Genomic DNA, 25,940 nt, shown 5'->3' with positions numbered 1-25,940 from the left:
CCGCCTCAGGGCGCCGGTACGCGGAGGCCGCGGTTCCCCAGAGCGAGCGGCCAGGGGCGCAGTAGCCGAAACAACGGCGGCAGCGCCTCTCCCACCCCGCTCCCCACTTCCCCCCACCTCTGCAGGGGGAAGCGGGACCCGCCGCGTATTCACCGGGCGAAGGGCCCAGCGCCGGGGCCCACCACCCGGGCCCCGACCTCCGGCCCCACCACCCGGGCCCCGACCTCCGGCCCCGGGTGCAGCGGCCACCGCCCCGGGCGCCTCAGCGGGGAGCGGCCGCCGCCTGGCGGCCGCGCCGCGGCCTCGGCGGGCGCCGGCCGGGTCGGACGGGCCCGCGCCGGGAGCGGGGGGGGGGGGGGAACCAGCTGGCGGCCAGCAGGGGGCGGTAGCGGCGCGGAGCTGGTTGGCGGGGCGCCGTGCCGACGTCGTGGGGCGGGGCGGGCGGTGCTGTCGCTTCTGTCAGGGGGCAGCGATGGGCGCGCAGCTCAGCACGGTGAGTGCGCCCGACCCCCGGCGGGGGCGGCCGGGCCCCGGGGCGGGGGGATGGAGGCGGGAAGCAGGCCCTCCGCCTCTCGGCAGCGGGCGGTTGGGCTGCCGGGGCGCTGCCTTCTGCCCCTCCCCTGCTTCTCCCGACACGGCCCTGGGCGAGCTGAGGCCCCGAGCTGAGGCCCCGAGGCCAGGCCGCGGGCGAGGGGAGAGGCGCGGTGGTCCGCTGCGCCTCGGGCGCGGCCGCTCCGCCAGTCCCAGCGGCCCCGGCGCGGGCTGTCTCTGGGTGCCTGGGCAGAGCGGAGGCCGTTGGGTGGTGTCACAGGGTGCTCGAGGCCCCTGCTGCCTCCCTTGCCATGTACCCATCACTCGGGAGGGCAAACGGGGGTGCCTGTGTTGGGAGCCGCCTGCATCCCCCCACAGCAGTGCGGTAGCTCTGGGACCTTCTCGTGGCGGGCGTGGGCAGGGGGGTGTGTGCCAGCGTGGGCACCCACGGCTCTGTTCTGTGGGATAATGGTGCCTGTGTTGGCTGCCACGGTGTCTGCATTTTTCTTCTCTCAGTTCCTTGAATAGTTTTTCAACGTCTGTGCTGATGGCTTTTAAAACCACTCGCCTGGCAGCTGCTGTTGCAGCGGAGAGCTCTTTCGGCATCATGTCTGCTGAGCGGTGGGTTTGCAGTGCTATTATGTGTAGCATGCATCGTTACCCTCTTTTAGCAGCTGCCTGGCACATCGTTTCTTTCCTCTGATGCACCTGCTCAAACATTTCTGGCTTTGGTTTTGTGAGAGGAGCAGGACGGAGGTGGATGCAACATATACTAGTTTGGGTACAGCTGCTTATTAGGTTACTTGAACAGAAGAGGATGAGGCAGATGCTAAAACTGCAGAAGTGAAGAAATGCCTGTCTCTTAATCCTCTCATCGTTTTCTGAAACAGATGAGAAGAATGTTTAACTAAGATCACTTAAAAATAGGGTTTGAATGAGGGAGGGGGGATTGGAGCTGAGGGTGCAAGTCTTTTCTTGCCAAAGAAGCCTTTGGTTTGTGTGATTGTAGGGCAGTTTGGCGATGGAGTGTCCTGCCATAAGCTTACACGTTTAACTGTGTTTTGCTCACCACGCCCTAGTGGAAAGGGCTGGCAATCTCCATGCAATGGCTTTTCGGCTTTTTGTGGCCTCTTTTGTTATCCTATGAAGGTCTGTTTCCATTAATAAAAATTCCTGCTCAGTTACTTATTTTGTGAGCTCTGTTAACAAAGATTTGTGCAACTGGAAACTATGAGTCACCAGGTCTTCATTTAGTGATTTGTGGCCTTATGGTCAGCCAGTCGCTCCCTCTGCTGCTGTAGATCTGATGCAGCTTCCATGGTTGCAGTGCTGTTATCTTCATTAATGTCTTGACAATACTCTGCGGTAAGAATATATAGATCACTTTTAACCCTCAGAATGTATTTCTTAGCAAGGATAATTTCTTGTAATCATTCAGCCTTCAGTTCTTCCTCTTTTTTTCTGCCTACCAGCTGATACCTTCTGAGTAAGGAACTAAAATAGCTATCTGAATTAGTGGGTGTGCTCTTTCTTTCCAGGCTAAATCCCGTGAGGCTTTTGCACTAATTGACCATGAATAACAAATAGCCTTCCGTGAGGCTAACACTGTGTTAAAAGTGTTTGTCAAAATTAAACTGTATTCTGTTCCAATAGACTCAGATCTGGTGCATTACTTCAAAAAGTGTTGATTATTCGCATTTGGGGAAAGAGTGTATTAATCTCATTTATTGAACAGCTGTGGTAGTTTTCATTTGACATCTGATAACCCAAAAATGATTTGCGAAGATGGGAGAAAACATTTATCTCTGCATACAGGTGGAGAAGCTGACTTGCAGGGATGGTATTTTGAACTCCACTCTCCTCCTGCCTTCCTGATCATCTGCTACTGACATACATTGGTATTGGAGTTGGGACTGAGCCTAAGTTTTTTTAATTCCCATTTTCAACTGCAATTTTGCTAGACCACAGCTGCACTTTGTTTTGGTCCATTTTAGATAGCCACATCTGTGAATGAAACTAGTTTATTTTAACATATTAATATCTTATTTGAATCATCATCTGCTACAGATTCAGGTTGCCATCTCCACCAGGTCTCTGCTATCTTCACCAGGTCTCATTCACTTGTTGCTCTGTCATTTTCTTAAATAACTCTACTCCTTCCCCCCTCTTTTTGTGTGTTGGTAACAAAAGTTCTTCATGGAGCTGCAGTAATCTGGTAGATCTGCAGGAATAAGGAATAACATTCCTGTAAACTTCAGCTTCTTCAGAAACAACCTGTGTGGAGCTATTTCAGTATTTTCAAATAAAAGTGAAAAATGCAGTGTGTATGGTGTGGTGTGCCTTCAAGCTATACCCAGTGTTGATATATTTTAAACCTGTACAGCAGCATTTTAGGAAGAGAGAGTTTATGCTGGCCCCTTCTTTTTTTTATTTTACACTTGCCACAGTTTTAGTAATAATAATGTAGGATGTTTTTGTATAGCCTCCTGAGAACTGCCACACTCGCAGAAATGTGCTTCTGAAAGACTAGTTGGATCCCTTTAACAGAAAATGAAAGTGAAAACTAACCAGGTAGTTGGTGCATTGAATGCAATCTAAGAATCTTAGTATTTGCTTTTTTTCTGCTATGGTCATGTTTTTTCCCTCTCCTCTGTTAAAGCATTGAATAACAAATTACAGAGTTGGAGAGGATTTTTATAAGTAGTTGTTCAGTTTATTGTCCTGTCCTAAGTTAGGACCAAGTCTACCTATGCAGGTGACTTTGTTGGCTGTTGTAGAGCTTATCTAACCCCATAGGAACAGGACTGTCCCTGGCACCAGGCACTAGAAATGATGGCACAGGCCTCTAGCTGAGCATGGGCCTGGCAGTAGCCTGCAGGTGACCCATCTTCAGCCCTGTAGACCCACCAGTGCCCAGGGTGTATGGCACTGGGCCGGGGAGGTGACATCTTCCTTCCTTCTTGTCCACGCAGCTATAGTTGCAGCGGCTCATTCCTGCAGCAGGCTACATGACCATGTCTCCGTCTGCCTCCAAGCACTGTGATATAAAAGGCCCAAAGCAGTGGTGCGCGTTAGGTGACGTGGTTGAGGAACCTGTCTGCACCTGGGTGCACCAAGGAGCAGAGAGGCACAATGGTGGATGGGTAACCTGGGTGATACCCTGACCTGGCTACTGTCAGGCCCATCACAGGAGAGCAGCCAACTCATGAAGGCTTATCTCCATACATTTGCACACAAAGGAGCACAGAGGTACTGTCAGGCAGGGGAGTCCTAATAACCCACTCGGAGAAATGACCCCAACGGTTCCCAGAGCTGTCTGGGGGAGCCATTGCCCTGCGGGCCAGGGGTGGTGCCCATCTGCATGTGTCAGTGGGAGGCTGGCTCCCCTTGCAGGCTGTGGGGGCACGGGATGAAGGGGAAGAGCATTTGGGGGTTGTGGGATGTTTAGGGGAGGAACCAAAGGCAGGGATCGAGGCCATTCAGGGAGGAACAAATGTGGGGAAAATAAAAGGATAAAGGGATAAAAAAGGCTGACCCTGCGTAAACAGGCCTGCTCTGTACCTTTGTCTGGCTGCATCCTGCAACCAGTCATTGCAGTCTGTCCCGTGTCCTGGTTAAATTCCATAGCTGCTTTCCCAGGGAAGGGATGCTGTTTTGCATGCACCTGTCTGTGTGGAGGTGTAAGTGCTAGTGCCTGGAGCCAGACCGCAGGTCGGAGGGCCTGTGTGTCTGTGGTGCCAGCACCCAGCACGAGTGTGTGGTGCCTAGCAAAGATCAAGATGGACTAGCCAGCAAGTAGGTGAGGTGGCCTGGGAGCCAGGTGTGTGTACATCTCTGAAGGTGAGACCACTGCGGGAGGGGCTGGGGGGTCCTGGCCAGCTGCTAGAGAGTGGGGTCTGTGGTCAAGTGTGAGATCTCAAATTACTTGGGGGTCCACAGCCTATGCAATGGTGTCTGAAGGGGTCTGTGCAACAGTGGCTTGTATGTCCAGATGTCAGCAACTGGGGAGACTGGAGTCTGGGGACAGCTGCTCCGAAGACTAAGCCAGCTACTTGTGGATCCACCTTATACGCATGTGTGTATATGTACTTCCCACTAATGGACCTTCATCCTGATCGGTCAGGGAGGGGAACAGGATGAGGCCATCGGTGCTGTTTGTGGGAGTATCTGTCTGTGTTGATCAGTGTGGCCAGCCACGTGGGCATGTGTTCTGTATGTGGGTCCGTGTGCGTGCCTGCTGGACATACATGCTCAGCCTTGTTAATGGTTGGACCTGGGGACAGGGAGCTGTGGCATCCTCACTTCTGTTGAGCGGCCAGGTTTGGCAACCCTCTGCCAATATGCCAAGTGCCTCAACATAGGAGTAACGCCAGGTGTTCATAAAGCAAGAGCAAAAGTGTGTTACACTGACTGGTGTTTTTTTAATGCTTCCTCTTCCTGCTCATATTAGTACAAAGCAACACGGGCTTTTTGGTGGTTAGATTGTCATGCCATACTACCACATTCCTTCGCACCAGAATAACTTTCTCTTGTTATGCACACGTGTCTAACACTCTTTCTGTATTGCTGCAGTTGGGTCGGGTTGTGACATACCCAATATGGCTAATCTACACCACCATCCTGAGGCTTTTCAAGAATCCGCATCCTGCGATTACTCTGAAGGATCCTGAAGTGAAGTATGCATTGAGGCTGATTGATAAGGAGGTAAGTGCATGTACAGTGCTGAGCATGACCTCTCCATGGATACTGTGAAATGTTTATAGGTTCTTAAATCTTCGGCAGTGCTGCAGCAGGGGGAATACTTATATTTTAAGGAGAAGACTTCTTTATAAATGCTCCTTGCCTAGTATAACTGAGTTCTGCAGTTCTGCCAGCAGCTTGTTTCCACGCAAGTTAGAATGGAGAATGCTGCTTTAGAAATGACCAAACTCGTCGTTTCTGTCACGTGTGTCTCGTGTCGTGGAGTACCTCAGCAGTAATTCCTAAACTCTGCACTACTAGATTGGCTGCGAGACAGAAGTCATGCTGTCAGACAAAGCAGGCAGTTTTTTCATGGTCAGTAGCATTCAGCATAGTTGCCAGAACTATGTTGATACTGATTCCTGTTATTGGATTTACGTACTCTAATGTGTTACAGGAGGAAAGGTGTTTAAATGGTGTAGTCCTGACAGCACCTGAGCTGCCTCAGCTTCTCTCCGTTAAAAATAGAAGCTGTTCTGTACCTCCCAGGCTGCTCAGCCAGGTTTTCAGAGGAAGTCATGATCCTTTCAGGGGTGGATCCTGCTATCAGAAGTTGGGAAGTTGTGGGAAGAGGGCCAAAGCCACGAAAGGTGAAAAGTCCAGATTTCCCTTGGATAAACTTACCTCAAAAGCATGAGATAGAAATCTTGGCTTTTCAGGTGTGAAGTCACACCTGAAGATATTTTTAGTGTTGACTTTTTAAGTCAATGAGCTAGTCAGAAAGTTATCAGAAGAGTTTTGATGAAAAGGAATTTGGACTGGAACAGAGCTTTGTTTGAGATACAGAGAGTGCACTGATAGCTTGGCTTTCATTTATTCTGTCTGTCAAAGAAAACGATTACTGTCATTCCGAATCCTGGTTTCATGGGAACTCAAAGCTTCCCTGTGGCTTGGGCTGGGTGGCATTACTGAATTTGTTTCCCATGTGTACTGACTGAATTTATTTCCCATGTGTACTGCAACATCGCTATTATTATATACTCCCACTTTCTCATGAGATCTGTAGCACGTGGTTGCAGGTACAGTCTGCCTGACCTGCAGGAGGGGAGGGAAGTTTGAGGCACTGCACATGTTTCTGAGAATCAAGCTACTTGCAGGTTTCTGCTGTAGTAGTTTGTAACAGAAGAGAATTCACAGTTCACTTGATTTTTTTTGCTAAATACTGATTTTTTTTCTCACTCTGTTATTTTTCGTATGCTTTTTTTTAATCTTGGGATGAAGGAATAACTCTTACATAACGAGGTCAAATGCTGCTGCACGTGGTACCTTGATCAACTGAGAATACTTGACTGATGAATGTTTATAATTTTTTGCCTAAATGGGAAATGTGTCCTGGAAATAGAAGTCAATTCTGAAAAACAATAATTTCGTACATTAAGTGCTATTAGCTTCTAACGTCCTGCCAAAAATCTGGTGCAATCTTTGGTACTAAACTTCTCAACATTGCCATATCCACCTGTCTGGGAAAGATGAAATTAGTCAGAGTCTTTCTGATATGCTTCAGTTTGTATTTTACAAGCTACTAAATTTGAAGTGGATGAGAACTTTAATCTAAAACCACCTGTCATTACAAAAAACATTTTAACTTGGGAAGAGACTCGTGGCTCTTAGCGTGGTTGTGGAGCCTACTCAAGACATCTCTGTGGTTGGCTAGAGTTTACCTTCCATTGCAAGAGGAATTTCAGTACGCTGGTTTCACCTTGTAGTGTTGCTCCTTTTGCTTGCCAGCCTAGCTAAAGATCCTCATATTTTTGAAGTTTCTGCTGTTCCCATGTTGGTATTTATCATTCCCTTTTTGTGACTATGAAGCTGTCTTCACCAGCAGAGCAGCAAAATGATTTGTGTTTTAAACAAAAAATGAACAAATGAACTTCCTGTTTTGGGAGTAGCTGGGGATTGTAATTTTTAACCTGACATATTTTAATGAGATAGTTGAGAGTATGGCCTTGCAGAAACTTTTCTCAGTGGACTGTGCCCCAAGCAAAGGAACAAGAGGATTGACCAGGAAGGGAAGTGGCAGGAACCGCTTAGACTGACTTCACACTTCACTTCAAAATCCAGCTTTGAAGTAGTGAAGCTGGTGCTGAAATTTTAATTTTGAAACAGCAACGATCAGTGCGAGAGCAGCAGCATTAAGTCCATGTTATCTGTCTTTCTAGTGGCGTTTTCAGTGGCAGTTGCTGTCCCTGAATAGACATAAGTACAGAGAAGCCCTTTTTAGACTGTTGCTCAGTTCCCTTCTTTCTTCAGCATTTACCTTAAAATGATGTATTGTGAAGAAAATTCCATCAGTGTGACTAGAGCTCGTAAAGTGAAGACTAGATGAACTGTGATGAAAGAAATCTGTCTCCACTGGTTACTTTAAAAACAAAAAACAAACAAAAAAGGGTTACAGTATTTTATAAGATGTTTATGAAACTTCCCTCTAGAAGGGATATTGTGTCCTTAGGGTTTTAAAAAAAGAAAGTGATTGGATGAGGCATTAGGCTGTATGCTGTTTCTTTCTGTCTTTTTTTGCTGTCTTTTTCAATCCCATGAATGTGACCTGATTTTTAAGATGTAAAACTTACATAGTATAAGAAATAACATTTTATTTACTCAGTACCAAAATTTTATTCAAGGTATGACTTTCCTAGCAAAAGGCTGGAATAATTCTCCCAGCTGGGCTGCGTAAATTGTCATAATTTTATAATAAAGTTCTCATCTAAATAGAGTTCTCTTTTCAATTTTAATTAAGGATTAATTCAGTTTTGATGGGGAAAATATTTTTAAGGCTTATAGCATAGCAAAGGAGACCAGGTTGCTACTTTCTAATCTTCTTGACATCCACTAGTGTCTTCTGAAATTATCTTCTACATTGAAATTGAATTCATCAAAATCAAAATTGTTTGGCCTTGAACGCCTGCATATTTAAACTTCAAATGAGAATTGAAAAACTGATTGATTTTTATCTTGTGGTCTTCTCACGGAAGGCAATGTAAATGTTTATACTATTTAGGAAGTTATTGTTTAGTCTTAATCTGCATATGAGTTATTAAGTTTTGCTATTCACATTTAAATCTACATCGAAACGGTTTTTGCATTTGTTCACTTTATTTCTCTTTTTACTTCTGTATTACTTCTAAAATATTTTGAGATAAAGTTAAGTTTTCAAGGAGTTTGAATGAAAAGTTGACCTCTGCAGGATTGACACATTCGGAGAAGTTCACATTTGCATTACGCAAAAATTGCAGTTAGGACGCTGCTCCCCCCCCAAATATTTAATCCTGCAGGAAGCCAGACTAGCATATTGGTTTTACAAGGGAAGTCACGAACATTAAATCCCAACAACATAGCTGATTGTTCTTTCTATTTTCCTCTTTCAGGAAGTTAGTCATGACACAAGAAGATTTCGATTTGCTCTCCCTTCCATAGATCACGTTCTGGGTCTCCCTATAGGTATGTTCTGTCTTTCCTTACTGAGAATCCAAGTGTTGTTAATTATAGTATAAGAGATTTTGTGGGGATTTTTTTCCTACATTTTGAACTTCGAATTTTGAATACTATCCACATGGCTTGAGCTGGTATTTAGAGCTTTGCAAGATTATCCTCATGCTGTGAGTCATCTGCAGGGTCTGAAATCTCGTGTACTTACAGAGGGTGTACATCCAGCTTGTTTCTGTGAAGACAGTAGAAACAAACATGGTCTTCACTTGTATTTTTCCAATTTCAACTTTCCAGTGTGTGTTCCTGTGGTGCTTGGTCTCTGTGGTCCCTTTCCATCCCCCGAGGCAGCTCTCTCAGCTACTTCTCCTCTAATACATGTGGTTTACCAGATGATGTGCTCACTTCTGAATTTGCAGTCAGTCTCATGGAACTTCTTAATCACCATGGGGTAGATGTTTCCTTAGGCCTTGCCATATGGCATGTTGCCTTCCATAATAGCTTAGTGCTATTGTTTCCTACTGCTTATATAAAGAGCATTTAATTGTGACTTGTGTTTAATAGGGATTTCTGCTTTAACAACCTGTTGCAGTGATCTGTGGATCAGGTGCTTCGTGGTAGTCCTCAGCACCTTTCTAGCATTACAGTCCATTGTGTTTAGGTTCCGTCTTGTTTGGGATACATTATTCTCTTGATCCTGTTAAGTAGCCATGAGGGCAAAGCTAGTTTCTCTCCCTTGCCCATAATGAACAACGAGGAGTGGGCTGTCTCACCTCTGTAATTGTTCTTGTCCTACCTGTTAACAGCAAGGAAGCGGTCTGGGGTGAATTTGGCCTGCTGGATGCCACGGCTTCCTCCAATGTTTTTGTAAGGTCAGGACAAATCAGCCAGTTGTTTCAGCGTAGCCCGAGAAGGCGCGTACCTAGCCTTGCACGGTCCCGGGAGCAGCATAGTCATGCTCCTGAAGGTGCTCTGCATGGGCTAACCTTTGGGTAACTGAGGTAGTGGTTTACTGGGCAAGACTTGGGAAGCAAAGAGAGCTGAAAGCTGGTGGTAAAAGCAGCTGGGAGCAGCAGGCTTGGCAGCTGGGAGCAGCAGGCTTGGCAGCTGTGGCATGCACTCTGCATGTTTAGTCCAGCACCAGCATTTAGCTTTTACCACCAGCTGGAGTGTTACAGGAAAAAACATGATTTCACTCTGAGGGAGAGCGGGATTGGGTATGGCCCCACGCAGAGGCTGACAGCTGCTGTCCTATCAGGGTGGGGTAAAGCTCTAACAAGTAAGAGCATAAGGCTTGTTTTCCCTTTGGGAGGAGCACCTTTTTTGGATTTGTACCAGTTCTTGTGAGACATGCCCCAACAGCGGTCCCATCTGTCCAGGTTCACAGTCTGCCGTGGTCACCATCGGTCTGTTCCTGGAGGAGGGGGTGGTGAGGCCATCCCTTGCCTGGAGGAGGAAGGGGAGGCTGCTGCTGCAGCTCCCTTCAGGTCTTCCCTAGCAGGAAACATATGTGCTACAAGATGTGTATAGGCTTTGCTGAGAGGGTTATTTGAATCACCCTTACGTTATGTCCGTGTACAGCTTCAAGTGAGTTATGGTTGCTCATTTCCCGAGTCACCAGGTAGCACATCTTCATTCACCCACTGGTTTGCCTCACTGGCCCTCCAGCTTGGCAAACCAGCTCCTGGTAAAATCCCCCCCTTTGTGTTCCCATAACAGGCAGAGGAGCTGCACCATCTTTGGAGAGCTGCATTCATCCTGAGATGAATGTTCTGTTGACCTAGTGGTGATAAAATAACAAAAAACAAATCTCCCCCTAGATATTCTTCACTTGGGTCTCTTCAGGGTGTTGGAATTTTATAGGAGAACCTTTCGAAGGAGTTAATTCTAGTTTTTTTTCATCAAAAACGTGAACACTGAGAAAAGAAACTATTGTAGAGAGTTCAGTGAATGTGTGACAGATTGAAATGTGATCGTTACATTCAAATGTTAAGCTGGAGGAATAGCAGGGTTAGAAGTGTGCTTTATGTCTGGGCAGCCTTAGCAATGGCAGCTAGAAGACCTCCTGGTAGACATGAGCAATTGGTGGTCAAAGTAGGAACAGATATAAACTCAGTTGTAACTAAACTGTAACAGTTTATAACTAACATGTTAATAAAGAAGTGTGAACAGCACTTGACAGTTTTCCCCTCCTGTGTCCTTTTTACTTGTGTGTATGGGAGACACATATCACATCTTTAGCAAGATCTCACGTACAGTTAGGGCTTTGGTAAATGTAAATGTATGAAGATATCAGAACAGATATGATTGACACATAAAGTTAGCAGCAGAGTTGTCTGCTGTTCCAGGTGGAATCTGTGCATGGTTAACAACTCTGGCAAGGTGCTACAATGTCAGGAAAAAGAGAGAGGAAAAAGTTTTTTCCCAAAACAAGGTAGTTAGGAGAGCTTTGAGACTGTGTTTGCAGTCCATGCCAACTCAGTACATCCACTGAAAGAAAAATCTTTTGAAAGCAAACTGCTTTTTTTCTTCCCTGCATACAGGACAGCATATCTACCTGTCTGCACGGATTGATGGAGCTCTAGTTGTTAGACCTTACACTCCAGTTTCCAGTGATGATGACAAGGGCTTTGTGGATCTTGTTGTCAAGGTGAGAATGTCACGCTCTTTTACCAGGCTGGGAAACTTCAGAGCCCACCTTTACACTTGCAGTGCTATGTGAAGTCTGATGTGCTGGCTGCGGTTCAGGTATATGTGGCTGCGGAATTCCACTATTGCAACAAGGGATCTGCAATTACCTACAATCCATATGGCATTTTGCAAGCACTTCTGTCGTGAGTGTGTCTCATGAGATGCTGCATAATTTGCATACTGCAGTTTTCCAAAATCTGTGTAGAGTTGCAGATGTTCACACACTTTTTTAATCTTTCTGAAATAAGGAATTAACCTTGCCTGAACTGTCAGCTTCTTCTGAAGCTAATGAATATCATCATTATGATCATTAAGAGCAGCGATCATTATTGTTACTGATCCAGACAATGTGAATGACTGATGTAATTGGCAAGAATGTGATTTTGAGCCTTTTGATAATGTACTTTTGTTTTGGCTCTTGGTAACTAGACTAAGCAAATATATTTAAAGCTGACAGGAATTTAAAACCTGAATATCTGCTCTGGATTTCCTCTCAGAATTCTACTCTTATTTAAGTTTTTTTCTTCTTTACAACTAATAACACTTTATTTATTGTGAAACTAAGTGTGTATTTGCCTTTTACTATCTGCTTATCTTCATGAGCATGGTGTTGCACACTGAAGACATGACAAGGGAAAATGTAAACCTTTGACTCAGATAGAAATTTTTCACAAGACTACTTCTTCCCAGTGTGGCTCTCCATGCATGTAAATGATGCTGTTCTTGTAAAAGTGTAGCTAGTCTCAGCTTGAATTCTTTTCCCAACCATGTGATTTAAAATAAAAAAAACCCAGGACAGTTCCAGCAACATAACTACACCCACTGATACCTGTTGATGAATGGCTGAATATTCAGTAAGTTGGTATCCACTCTTTTTGTTACTCTAACTTTGAGGTGCAAATAGTTGGCATCCCAAGAAGGTTTGGGTATATCCCTTTGCAACTGAGTTGTCAGGGATCTTTCTCAGAATTTTTTCTGTTTGAAATCCCAGTGGCTTTTTTTTTTCCTTTTTTTTTTTTCCCTTTTGAACTTGGGTGTGAATCATATTGATTATTTAGAGATATTTTCTATGTTCCAGAAATACAATGGAGAAGTTGCCAGTCTGTGTCCAGTCTGATCAAAATTGAGGCAAGAGTGGCATTTTAATCTTTTTCAGAAAACTCGGTGCTTCTCTTTTATTGTCAGTCAAATCTGCATTGATAGTATTTTGTTATGTAGTAATTGTGTTCTTTGCATGAGGAGTATGGGTACCTAAATATTGAAGGGCAAATGCTCATCTTTGAGGTATGAGATTAATTACTTCATCATTATTTTTAACAGATCTACTTTAAAAGTGTCCATCCGAAGTTTCCTGATGGAGGGAAGATGTCTCAGTACTTAGACAGCCTGAAAATAGGGGATACTATTGACTTCAGAGGACCAAGTGGCCTACTTGTCTACAAAGGAAAAGGCAAGGCTGACTCGGAAGATATAATTTATCCAGAGTAAACAATACAGAAAAAACAATATAATGTAGTAGCAATACTGGTCACATTTTTTTCCAGCTGGGTTCAAGTCTTTATAAAATCATAGAATGGTTTGGATTGGAAGGGACCTTTAAAGGTCATTTAGTCCAACACCCCTCCAGTGAACAGGGACATCTTCAACTAGATCAGGTTGCTCAGAGCCCTGTCCGACCTGACCTTGAATGTTTCCAGGGATGGGGCATCTACCATCTCTCTGGGCAACCTGTTCCAGTCTTTCACCACCCTCATTGTAAAAAATGTCTTCCTTATATCTAGTCTAAATCTACCCTCATTTAGTTTAAAACTTCTACCCCTTGTCCTATTGCAGCAGGCCCTGCTAAAAAGTTTGTCCCCATCTTTCTTATAAGCCCCCTTTAAGTACTTGAAAGGCCACAATAAGATCTCCCTGGAGCCTTCTCTTCTCCAGGCTGAACAACCCCAACTCTTTCAGCCTTTCCTCATAGGAGAGGTGTTCGATCCCTCTGATGTAAGGAATATATCCTTCCTTAGATATTCAGAAGAAATTCTTCACCATGAGGGTGGTGAGGCACTGGAACAAATTGCCCAGAGAAGTTGTGGATGCCCCAACCCTGGAAGTGTTCAAGGCCAGGTTGGACGGGGCTTTGAGCAACCTGGTCTAGTGGAAGGTGTCCCTGCCCATGTCAGGGGGGTTGGAACTAGATGATCTTTAAGGTGCCTTCCAGCCCAAACCATTCTATGATCATTTTTGTGGCCCTCCTCTGGATCTGCTCCAACAGGTCCATGTCTCCTCTGTGCTCAGGACTCCAGAGCTGGATGCAGTACTCCAGGTGGGGTCTCACCAGAGCAGAGTAGAGGGTTAGAATCTCTGTGGCTACATTTTGATTACACGTAGTGCATGAACTGAACCTTAGCTATCACCTCTATTTATTATTCAGGCTGGTACTCTCAATATACTCACCCTCTCACACTAGACACAGGGTTTCTTTTCTGTTGTTAGCATCTCTGCACAAAAAGAAATTGCTAGTGTCTTAATTAAGTTAACGGCCATCCTGAGGGGGATGGTTATATGACTATAGAACTGCTTGTTACTGATAATATTCTCAAAGAAGGGAACTCTCTCCCTGCTCATATGGACATAGTTTATACACTGATAAAAACACTTGGTATTTGTGCTGTCCAGTGCTAATTTCCCTAGTGAAAATGAACTTCATCAGTAGGAAGTACTTTTATGCCAATATAAAATATCTCACTTTGGCATAGTGCAGCCACAAATGTGTCACAAAAACCTTCTGGTGGTTTTGTGAGCAGCAGAACTCAGACATGTGGTTTTCCAGAGCTTTGTATGTTTTGTTTGTGTTATCCTGGATGAAGAGAGGTGTGAATACAACAAATAGAACATTTGGGGCAATTTCAAGAGTTTGATTCGAGTCAGATTTGGCTGAAACTGACAAATCAGCTCAAAAAGAAGAGGCAAATATACAAAAACATACATCCTGCATATTTCAGGTTTTCCCTTAAAGTAATCTGCATAGGGTAAATAAACTCTCTGAGCAGATTAATTCCTTTGTGTAGAACTGTTTCCAGAATCTGGGCTTCTGAATATCACTGGGGGTATGGGATGTGAGCAAATAGAAAAACAGGTAGTGATGGCTTGATGCTGTAGTCAGGAGTAAGTAATAACCCCTGTCAGTGTCTGATGTTATTGTGTATCTTACAATCTCTAATCATCTTTCAGGATTTGTTTTAATTTGTGACATCTTCACCTTTGTCTGTTTCCTCCTTCTGCTTTACGGAGGGGGAAGGGTGACAGGGCTGAGACAAAGTCAATCAGCTGAAGGTGCTGGGAAGGGATCACAGGTGTTGTTTCCTGCTTTATTCGATGGTTTTCAATCTCTCTCTCTGTCTCTCTCTCTCTCTTCAGGCAAGTTTGCCATTCGGCCTGAAAAGAAAGCTGAACCAGTTACTAAGACAGTGAAATATGTGGGGATGATTGCAGGTGGGACTGGTACGTATATATAAAGATTCATCCTTGGTTTCTGACAGCTGGTAGATTTATTTGTTCATATTTTCTCTCATGTGCTCATTTGCATTTTCTTTTGCTCCATTGCATTCTCCCATCATTGACCTGCCTCTCTTTTTCAGGGATAACACCTATGCTGCAGATCATTCGAGCAATCATAAAAGATAAAGATGACCCTACCATTTGTCAGCTGCTGTTTGCTAATCAGGTAATTCTGTCTTTTTTTCTGTTTATAAAGTTTTACTTAACTAACAGAACTCCACTCAGCAAATGAAATTCTTGCTGAGAAAGCCTAGTACAGAAATACAAACCCTGAGGGGAGAAGTGAACTGAAATGTTGAAAACCTCCCGTATAAAAGCACTATAATGAATTGGGTTTTTAGTGTTACTACAGAAATGCCGCTTTCCTTCCAGCTAATGCTTGCTTCCCTGTGTCTTTTTGCTCTGTTCTAATCCGGTTTATAAATGTTTTAAAACTCTGCATTCCTTTGTGGAAGTTGTTAACAGTTTGGGCAGACTTTCAGAGCTGTCTTTCTTAGTGGAAGCATGAAAGAGGTGGACATTTGTCTCCTTCAGCAATTGTAACTCCCCAACTTTGCAGCAGGGTTTGTATGTGGAATCTTTCTGCTTGAGAACACCTTAGGTGAGGCTAAAATTAACAGTGGCCTCCAGCAGGTCCCTCAACTATGGAGCTGTGATTCTGCATGACTGTCTCCTTCCATTTCCATTCCCTCTGTCAGTTCTTCATGTGTTTCTCTTGCTCTTTGAGGTGTGTTACACTGCTGTGTTGGACAAAGGGAAGATCTCTTTCATCCATGGAATCCTTGCAATAGAGATTTCTTGGATGACCAGGCAATCCAAATGGTGGTGTGCTGCTGAACTGCAACACCCCTTCTTTGCCTGATCTTATTCTGGTATTAATCCTTTTGCTTTTAAATTTCTCTGTCATAATGAATATTTGTTTCTAGATTATGAGCCATTATTTGTGGTGAACATCACTTCATGCCTGTGTTTTTTAGCTTCCGTAGGCTCTCCTCTGGCATTCCTCTCTCCTCTGATATTCAGTGTGTCCTCATTTCCTTTGTACCATATCTGAATTATAAACTTAAGATTTTTCTGCCCAGAAGCTATGATCCAAGTGCCAACAGATGCCCGGTTCTGAGGCTTTATTACAGTAATACCTCTTTAGGAGCTCTGCCGGTGCCCTCTGGTGCTGGCTGGTGAGGCTGCAGCAGCTGGTCTCTGCTGAGCCCTAGGAGTTGGCATAAAGTGCAGTCCGTATCAGGGCAGGAGGGCCAGGATTTGCTATGAGTAATTCAGAATGATTAATACAGGGCTAGAGCTCTTTAGCAACCCAGAAAACCTACTGCTTCTTGCAGGAAGGACTCCTGAACAGTTGCCTGCGTATTAGTAACAGCCTGTGTAAACATCAATCCTTGGCTTTAAAGAGTCCTTGTACCCAGTAACTGCACAAATATAAAGCAGCCTCGTGACAAATGGTCAGTCAGGAAAGCGTGCAGACTAGATGTTTTTTAATATTTAATATTTTAAAATATTTTTTTAAAGTGTGCTGTGCTGATCTTTTATTTTGACCCACGTGGAAGAACTGTGTTGGGTTACAGACGACAATGTATGTGGGCTCGTACTGTGCTTCCGACTAGCATGCTTTGAGTTGGTCAGACCCAGTAATAGCTTTTCTGGAACACGTGCAACTGCAGATCCAGAAATAGGCACCTTCTCAGCAATAGTTGCTGGCACATTCCTCCTCACCCCCACAGTTACAGACATAGTGGTGTCCTCAGTGCCAAATTATTAAGGCTGCAGAGGATGGTACCTCTTTTAGTCTCTACCCTTTTCCCTCCTTCCCAAACTGCAGCTGCTGTTACGGGAATAAGGCTTTCTTTTGGCCTTCAATGATGTTGCATCAGGGAGGAGCAGAACTTGATACCCTGGGTAACATTTGTTGTTCCAATCAGAACTTGATACCCTTTTGGTTATTTGTTCCACATCCTGTTTAAAAAACAAACCATCTCCGTATGGCAGTGCTGATGAAATTTGAAGTGGCAAAGGTGAAAAACCTGGCATTTTCCTGACTGAACGGCACAGTATGGAGTGGTAGGGAGATACTTGTATGCAGTCATGGTTAGTTTTTTGATGAAAGTTGCTTTTGTAACAGGAGTGCTAAAAGAGGGCTTTACTCTTCTGATGCTACCACTTACTCCCTGAACAAATGAAGGTACTGTGTTTGATACAGGTTTTGCTTTGTTTCATTTTTTAGAGGGAAGACATTGCATGGTCAGGATTTGGGAAAGTTATGAACCTTTTTATTTCCTCTGCCACAGGATAGTCATGGAAATAACTTGTGTTTGCTCTCTTCAGACTGTAAAACGGAGTTGAATAATCTGTTCCACCTCACAGGGCTGTAGAGTAGCCGATGCTTTGTGGTCATCTGAGGGCTGAGCATAATCATTGTTTTCCTTATCCCGCAGACCGAGAAGGATATCCTGTTACGTTCTGAGCTAGAGGAGATCCAGGTTCAGAATCCCGGTCGCTTTAAGTGTTGGTACACACTGGACAGAGCACCTGAAAGTAAGATCTAACATGCTACTTCCACTGAAGCTTAAGTTATGAGTATTAATGCATGTGTTTGACAGGAGCTGTGCTATGTCATGTGCATATTTCTGAGCTCCTTTTTTGCTTAATGAATCGTGTCTGAATGCATCCAGTAGCATCATTCTTCACATGGTGATGCACAGAAACTCTTAGATGTAATCAGGCAGTGTTTCCAAAGCTACAAAGCTCACCTCAGGTGAATGGTAGTGCAGTGTTCCTCCCATGACTACACCTGAGTGTTTAGTATTATTTACTCTGGAAGGTGACCTTCCTTTTCCTTCCCCGCAGACATAAATATAGCCTATTATCTTACTGTCTCATGTTCAGAGCATGCATTAAGGCAGCTGCAGTGTGAGTGTCAGAGGCACTGTATCTCACGGAGATGCGACCTAGTGCAGGCTCCTACCTAGCTGTCACTGTATGGCAGTTCATGGTAGCTGATCTTCTTCCTAGGCAGTGGAATTCCTTTTGTTATTAACAGTGCTTCTCAATGAAAATACTGTTCCAGCTTGGTGCAGTCCAGTTTTAAAGATAATGTGATATAGTTGGCTTGTCTCGGCGAGAGGATGAGCTAGCTGAATGTGCCTCCCTTAGCTATGCAAGTTTGAGGAAGAAAAGGCTAAATATTTACTGCTGTTGTGAAAAGGCTCAATTGTTTCCATGTCATTCCTTGTCGTTTTTCCCTTCTTACCATTCCTCGTCATGCCCACCCACATCAGAATAAATTCACACTCCTATTCAGTGGTAGTTTGGGGCAGAGAAGGAAAAGCCATGTGCCTTCTCTTACTTTGTGACCAAGAATACACCTCTGGTAGGGTGGGGGGAAGGGCCTTGCCCTCCCCACAGGCTGTTGCTGTTGTGTCATCTTCTGCAATGAGTGTTCTCCTGGAATTTCTAATCACTGTTCCTTTTCTTTGATATTTGTGAATTGTGAACTGATCTTTGCAGTTGCGATAAAAGTTCCTCCTTAGACCCCCTCAACACTGTTTTGCAGACTTGCACTACCATACGTGAAACTGGACCAAAACTGGAAATTTTTGGATAATCTGTGGGAGAAAAATGTGTCAGTCTTACTGTGCCCAAAGGTTTGGGTCGGCAGCTTTTTGCATCCAGGGCTGGGAATGCGATGGGTAAACCTGAATCCTAGTATTAACTGATTAGCACCGTGAGCGTTCCAACTGGGAACTTCATCAGCTAGATTTCCCCTAGTGAACTTGTAAACAGTGGGGTAACAAGGATGGATGTTGTTATTTCACAGTGCTGGAGCTGAGAAGATTCACATTCTGTTCACAGCTCTGCTTGAGATTTCCTTGGGGCTTTTAGCAAGCTCTATTAAAAGTTAGCCCTTGTTTTCTCCATGCATCAGTTTTGCATCTTAAAAGCAGAGGTGGCAGTTTTTCCATGTAGCATAACTGTTGAGGACACTAATGCGAGTGGAGTGTACAAATGCTACAGTCCAGAATGTTACTGAAAAAACCCAAACCCTCACACTTCATTCTAAAGTGACTTCTATCTATCTTTTCCTCCTTTTCCCCTCATTCCCCTTCCCCTACTTTCATTTTTTTAACAGATTGGGATTACAGCCAAGGATTTGTGAACCAAGAGATGATCAGAGACCACCTGCCCCCACCTCAAAATGATGTTCTGATCCTCATGTGTGGACCTCCTCCAATGATCCAGTATGCTTGCATTCCCAACCTGGACAAACTGGGCTACACCAAGGACATGAGGTTCTCCTTCTAAAGACGACCGATAATTCAGTGATCTTGTGTGGAAGGGAAGAAAAAACATTTAATGGGGAACAGGAGAAAGTTACAGAGATGGCTGATGCACAGTGCTGGGAAGCTACATTTAAATTAAAAATGCTTCATTTTTTCTGAATCTCTGGCAAGTAAGACACGTAAGCTCAACTGTACTAAAACTGTACTGTATGTTGCACAGAAGCAACTGTATTGTGGAAAGGTAGTGATGCCCAGTGCTCGGCTGTATTGTGTACTCCATCTCAAGGGAGGACAGTATAGCTGCTTAGGGCAGTAAACACTCTTTTACACTTTTTCTTAGCACTGTAATCAAATGGCAGTAATATCCTACTTCCTAACACTGTGCATACCCAGTATTTTCTTTGGTATGAAGTATGAAAATATATAGAATGTGCTGGATTATTCACTTTGTTTATGCCAAATTTTAATCCTTACAGATTTTACAGTATGAGGGCCAGGAGTGTTTGCCTTGTATGCATAATCTTTGCAACATCAAAAGCTTAAAGATGCTTGTTCAGATGAAGGATGACAATTAACCATTTATGACTGAAGATGTTCAAGCTGCCTTGTTAATCAACACAGAGAGGTAGAGAGCAATACAAAGTTTGTTTCCTTGTGTTGTGGAATAGCCTCTCATAAATGCAAACACTTTTCCAGCTGGTCACAGTTCTCATCCCTGGGCAATGAAAGAAACTACAGAAAGCAGGCAGCTTTGTGCACTGTTCCACAAATAGCTGGAATTTTTTGCTTGTATATGTATGTGTGGAATACTGAAAAAAAAATACTGACTTTTGTATTTACTTTTAAATAGCAGATGGTGCCACAGGAGTACAAAAGCAGTTGTTCTGCATGTCCTGTGCAGTGAAAAAAATGCTGGGTGAAAACTGGATCTAGTTTTAGTTTCTGTTTCCCAGAGATGTGTTTGGAACAAAGGGAGCTCAGGTTTCATTGCCAGGGTGGGTTTCGGCAGGTAGCCCAGTTTCAGATGTGGTATGCATACAGTTGGGGAACTCGCCTGCGTGTCTTGCTCAAGCAAAGCTCCAAAGGGTTTTGCTTGGTAAGGATGCATGGGAACAGCCTTAGGTCACCAAACTGACAGCAAATTCAAATGTCTCACTGAATCTAAAACTGTTTCTTAATGCTGTTTACTATAGCTCTGATTTTTATTTTTTTTAATATACTTTTTTTTACAGCAGCCTTTTACCTAGCCTTTAGTAAACTTAAGGCATCTTGCATGCCGAACCTTCTGCTTCTAAACTACAGAGATGCTGCTGAGATTAGAGCTGGCCTGCAAGGAATCTATGAAACTAAAAATCTTGTTCTGGTGATAAAATCAGAGTGACCGAAAGGGTGTTGAGTCATATATGAAGTAATGTGGATGCTAGTTAGCTACAAGTGTCAGTGCATAATACCACTTTTTTAAAGATTCGGGTAGGTATTTGAGGTTATAGCTTGCTGTGTTTTCTTTTGTGCCTGTACAACAGATGGGTACTGTGCACTTAAAAGGTTAATTTTCAGCATGAATTAAAAGGAGAAAAAGATACTACAGTTAATTTAAGGAACCTCAAATGGATAATACTGTTACTACTTTTATTAATTAGACGCTTGCCTCTGACGTCTTGAATTTTTGATGTGCACTTCTGAAACTTGTTCTTTAATACTATGCTCCAAAGTTCAAATAATACTCAAGTTTCAGTTCCTTTTTTAGGAGGCAAAAAGCAGAAATATGAGAGAAATTATCTTGCTGCTGGTTTGTATCACTGTGGGATACGCGTAGATACTTTTCATTATTGTATTTAATGAAGTTTTCTGGTAAAAAATAACTCTAGCTGGTTATCCATCAACTATTTTGTATTACTTACTCTGGTTATTCAATTACTGGCTTTTTTCACATCTGTGTAAGAAATAAAGTATCTTGCAGGTGAATCACCTGGGTGTTACTGAGCACACCATTTTCAACCTTGTAAGAGAGAAACTATAACTGTAAAACACTCTATAAAAGTGAAGGTTCAAAAAAAAAAAAGAAAGCCTGTTAGATTTGTTTACCCAAGTGCTTATCTCTTTCTTTTGTTTGAGTTTGGTGAAAACTGCTGTATTTGGATGCCGAGTCAAGGAGTAAACTGTCTCTGTTTTTCTCCCTATCACTCCAATCTCCTCTTTTACCTTTATTTTGTACATCTTTCTTGTGAACATGAGGCTCTTTTAATAAATAGAGGGATTTTATATAATCTACTGAAACAAAACTGTGTCACAGTCCCTTTTGCTTGATGGTCCTATACTATAGCATTTAAACAAGTCAGTGATAAAAGTTAGTTTTACTTTTTTTTTTCATGTGTCTTACAGAAAATGAGAGTATTTCTCCAGTTTTCTGACAGGGGAGCAGAAGGGATGGGGGGCTATGCCAGATGCCCTCCTGGAGTAATAAAGCACTGGCACCAAGGGCCCAGGTCATCTCTACTTTAGTCAGAAACTCCTGGTGGGCCCAGGTAGGGTGGATATCTGTATCCTGTGATAAGCTAATCATGCTTCTTAAATGAAAGTTTCTTTAAAAAGGGTGGGGTGAGCTGTTCTGCTTTTTCTTGTTAGGAAGACCTACCTGCCTAAGCTAACCAGTGCTTCAAGTTTCCTCTTCTGATGCGTTTCTTCACTGAGCTATGCTTCCGTGAGCTCGAGCTCAACTACAAACTATACATTATACTAAACCATACATTAGCAAATGATGTCCAAAGGAAAAAAAGAAAATCCACAACACAACCCAACCTCTTTGCTTTGCTTTTACTAACCTCATACCACAAATTACCATGGGATTAAACTGTCTGAGGTCAGCACCTTACCTGGTAAATCAGTATGTGCAATTACAGAAGCTTGTGCTACAGCTGTGAGTCACCTGAGCTGAGCCTCCAGCTTGGCTGAATAAATGAACAGGGTCAAATTTACATCATTAAATACGTTGTTGTGCATCTCCACCATTATTACCTGTAGTACGGCATCCTGGCCAGTTCCCACCGTTGCTGGGGGCCCAGGCTCCCGAGCTAAAACCCTCAAGGCAACCAGCTGAAGAGTGTGGTGCAGCCTGGGCCATGGACCCTGGCTCCCAGAATAAACACTAAGCCTGTGTGATGCCTCTGAGGTAACAGAGCCACTTCGGAGGATATGAACCAAATGGGCAACTGCCCCAATATGTAACTTCCATAGTCCAAATGCTATATAGTCAAGACATTTTGATTTTCCCCTTCCAACTCTGGAAAAGCCTGCAAAACATCCAAAGGAAAAAGCCCAACCAGTTTTCAGAGAGACAGCATTCCCACAGAACTGAATTGCTTAAGAGACATGTAAGTAAGTAAGACACCAATTTAATGCAAAATGAAAGCTTTTTCTGGTGGCCTTTTATAAACCAATCAATCCAGCTGCAGTATTGATTATGCTGTTACTTTAAACAGGCAAAAAAAAACCCAAAACCCCTTCCTGAATGGGCACAGAGTCCTCGCTCTCTGCACATATGCCCGTAGCTATGCATGTTTTTCATGTAAAACACCAGAACTCTCCCCTCTGTCCCACCAAACCTCTGCTACACACACAAAATACAATGCCAGCTCTTTAAAAACAACTGCATCTCAACTATTTCAAAACTAAAAGGCCTCCCTTCCCCATTACCCAGCTATGATTGTAACTCAGCAAAAAAATTTCACAGTTCTGTGCGTGTTTTTTTATTTCAGTTCACCTTTCAGCCTCCATGCCTGCACCATGGAAAGCTGCGAAAACTTCTGGCACTGATGCTGCAGCTTCTTTATGCCCTTTTTTAATGGCTGTGTAAGTAACAGCCTTTATTTCTCAGCTGTCACAGCTGCCCCATCTTATAACTAACTAACTCACATAGCAAATAGTAAAATACGAATGAGAGTTTGAAATTATTTTTATTCTGGTAAATAAAATGAAATTATAAGAAAACTACAGGCAGAGGAGTTAAAAAAAACTATTAACTATTAACAAAACTATTCCGATGATGATAGCTATAAACTAACTGAGTTTACCAGGTCTTCCTTCACTGGTTAACAGTGGCTGAAAGTAAGTGATTACAATTGTGCAACTCAAAAGTCTCACTTTGTCCACTAAAAGCTGAGGGACATGGAATAAACTGGTCCATCGATACAATCAGCTGCTAAGCTACTGAAAACAAAGTCAAAGTGAAATCATTCTGCCTCCCACAGCCTTTTGCTCTCTGCCAGCAGTGGTCAGGAGCTTTTTTTTGTCCCTGTTGGTTGAGTTCCCCAAGTTTTCTTTAACAGCTGCCACTGCTTTTTGCCACACCTGGACCTGATGCAGCTGCTCAGCAAGAGCAGGCTTTGCAGCTGGGACCGAGCCTGCCCCTGTGTTTTGGCCACAGCTCTGAGGCCCTCCGTACCCTGGCACAGATCTACTTTTAACAGGCAGGTAATTAATAAGTCTGTCATATAGCCCATTTCTGTCGTGGGGAAGGGCTTTTCTTCTTAGTTGTGAACCAGCTCTTACCTCTAAACCAGCATTTTTAAGCCCTGGTATTGTTCTTCATACTCAGTGCAAATCTTCTGACCAGCACCAGTACGTTTTTTCTTTATTACAGCCTCAACCTCCTATTACAGAAAAAACCTGCCACACAGTAAACAAAGGCTGTGAGTCAAGTCTACCACGACCTCCCAAAGGCTCAGGGCGCTAAAGCTTTCATTGGCTCCAGCCAAGACTTAATGTCTGGCGAACAAAATGTTCTGGAAAAATGACGTGCCTTCTATAAACACATTTTTCTGGCAGGTACATCCTGTTGTTTAAAACCTGGAGTGACTGACTCAGCCTGGCTTCTGCAGGAGGTAAGGGAATGCGATGGGCGGAGGAGACGGTGGGAAATAAGGGGGTGGAGGGAATAGCGTGCGAGAAGAAAAGCGAGAGCGGCAGAGCTGAGTCCCACGCCGCCTCTGGTGCTGGTGTGCAGAGCCACTGCTGTTAACCAGCAGTTTACAGGAAGTTTATGTACACATTGCCCACCTCCTTTGGTCCATTTTTGGTGCAGAGGCAGTATTCCAACATGTCTTCTGTGGGCAGGAAGCTGTCAGTACTGGTGACAAATTGCAGTAGCACATTCCTGCCCGACAGGCAACATTTTTGCTCCTCCTTGGCAATGCTGTCTAGCATGACTCCTCGGATGTCTTTGGGCTTCCCTGGCACACCAAACACGACGAACAAGCCCAGGCAGTCCCATCCCACCAAGCGGCAGAACTCCGCCAGCTTCTCAAACCTACTCCTGTTTTGGAAGCACTCGTCTGTCAGCATGGCTTCCCGGCAGCAGTCCTCCACCACCTCAGCAGGGCCACCTTCGCGACAGAAAAGCTCGGCCAGCTGTAAAGCCTGCACGGCAATCTGAAGTTTGATTTGCTTGTCAGCTCCAGACAGAGTCCAGATCCAGTCCACCCCGAACAGGGAGGACTGCTGCCTGGTCATTTTGCTGGTTGTGATACGTTCCTCCACTCCCTTTTCCATGCAGAAGCTGATGAAGTTGACCAAAAAGATCTCGCTCAGTGTGTTTGTGGCTGGCTGGAACTTGCTCTGAGGATCTACAAAACCAAGATAGTCCTTGAGCCTTTGAGATGCATGGACCACACCTTGGCTGAAGACTTCACAGATGAACAGAGTTTCAGGTGTGTTCTCCTGGTTGTCCTCATGTGAGACCTTCTGGCCCATTTTCTGTGCAGGAGGAGGTTGTTTCCACATGCAGGCTGCCTTGCGGAAGTCCCTTCCTTTTCCAGCGAAGGCTCTGTAGGCGCTGGGCTCAGCCAGACCAATTAAGCACACACAGGGTTACCTCCCGCCGTCCAGATAAAGGTCCCAGCAGCAGCAGAGCTGAGCTCTGCAGGCCAGCTGCCGTCCTGGGGGGCAGACGGGCTTTCTCCTGGGTGTGTTTCTCCGCAGCTCACTGAGCAGCAACCAGCCCAACAGGCCCAGTAACTTTCACACGTACGGAACTAACCTGTGCTTGTTTTCCTTACTAATTCCAGCACCATTTCTTTAGTTGATGCTATCTCATTCCAGTCTGGTCTAATCTCCTTTGATCTCCTTTGTAGGACTACTCCAGAGAAGCCATTTTATTGGCACTGGGTCTTTCCTGGCATTGAAACAACCGTTTTAATTCCCCAGAGAAGGGTATGTGTCCGAACCTGAAGACTTCTACAGGGTGCTTGAAATGAGGCGGTGGTCTTTCTTGATGGGGTCCTGCCTGTATCCCAGTATTAACTGCCGCTACTGTCAGTGGCATTAGTTGTGCCACGGCAATGTACGCGGACTCAGCTGGACTTCTGGCTCAACTGAGAAGGTTGTGCTGTTGCTGCCTGTAGCTGGATTATCGCAGGGAAGCTTGGACACTCAATGCATCACCATGCATGACTATCAAATATAGCTATAAATAAACAAACTTCCTAACCTTAAAAAAATGCCCAGTCTCCCTAGCTGTGGAAGAACGTATGTTACCGCTGCAGCAGGAGCCACCTCTGTTTAGCTCTGGATGTTCCTGGTGCCAAATGCACCACTATGGTCTCGTCGTTGGCCCGGGATCTCACCACCATTCCCAAAAAACAGGTTCTGTCCTGCTGAACGCTGCTCTTCCTCCTCCTCTTAGTTCTGAATGAGCGAAAAAAGTGTTGAGGATCTTCC

General features: G+C 44.3%; 2 protein-coding genes across 4 annotated transcripts; one reads left to right on the top strand and one right to left on the bottom strand.

The window, feature by feature from the left end:
• Positions 1 to 457: 457 nt before the first annotated feature.
• Positions 458 to 21,501, top strand: LOC104255560 (NADH-cytochrome b5 reductase 3). Of its 3 annotated transcripts, none has more exons than XM_059816104.1 (9): positions 458 to 493; positions 5,104 to 5,235; positions 8,637 to 8,709; positions 11,238 to 11,344; positions 12,706 to 12,835; positions 14,794 to 14,877; positions 15,015 to 15,100; positions 17,382 to 17,481; positions 19,076 to 21,501. In XM_059816104.1, exons 1-9 carry the CDS (start codon positions 473 to 475, stop codon positions 19,246 to 19,248), a joined length of 906 nt encoding a protein of 301 aa, XP_059672087.1. In that variant the 5' UTR covers positions 458 to 472; the 3' UTR covers positions 19,249 to 21,501. The 3 variants fall into 3 exon arrangements, with proteins under 3 accessions (XP_059672087.1, XP_059672086.1, XP_059672088.1); XM_059816103.1 differs by having other exon boundaries at positions 12,706 to 12,840; positions 14,799 to 14,877; XM_059816105.1 differs by having other exon boundaries at positions 5,104 to 5,239; positions 8,641 to 8,709.
• A 2,750-nt stretch (positions 21,502 to 24,251) lies between these two features.
• REP15 (RAB15 effector protein) lies at positions 24,252 to 25,004 on the bottom strand. Its single transcript, XM_009809665.2, has one exon. The coding sequence runs from the start codon at positions 25,002 to 25,004 to the stop codon at positions 24,252 to 24,254; it is 753 nt and encodes a 250-aa protein (XP_009807967.2).
• Between the last annotated feature and the right edge of the window lie 936 nt (positions 25,005 to 25,940).

The sequence above is a fragment of the Gavia stellata genome, chromosome 4, assembly GCF_030936135.1.
Source record: "Gavia stellata isolate bGavSte3 chromosome 4, bGavSte3.hap2, whole genome shotgun sequence".
NCBI lineage: Eukaryota > Metazoa > Chordata > Aves > Gaviiformes > Gaviidae > Gavia > Gavia stellata.
This window is presented reverse-complemented; position numbering and strand designations above follow the sequence as displayed.

What these genes read in the sequence shown, in the direction of transcription:
- LOC104255560 (XM_059816104.1), top strand. Translation starts at nt 473, where the DNA reads ATGGGCGCGCAGCTCAGCACG. An exon ending in TGAGGCTGATTGATAAGGAG is followed by an intron (nt 5,236 to 8,636) that starts GTAAGTGCATGT and finishes TTCCTCTTTCAG; the next exon opens with GAAGTTAGTCATGACACAAG. An exon ending in AGCTGCTGTTTGCTAATCAG is followed by an intron (nt 15,101 to 17,381) that starts GTAATTCTGTCT and finishes CTTATCCCGCAG; the next exon opens with ACCGAGAAGGATATCCTGTT.
- REP15 (XM_009809665.2), bottom strand. Translation starts at nt 25,004, where the DNA reads ATGTGGAAACAACCTCCTCCTGCACAGAAAATGGGCCAGAAGGTCTCA.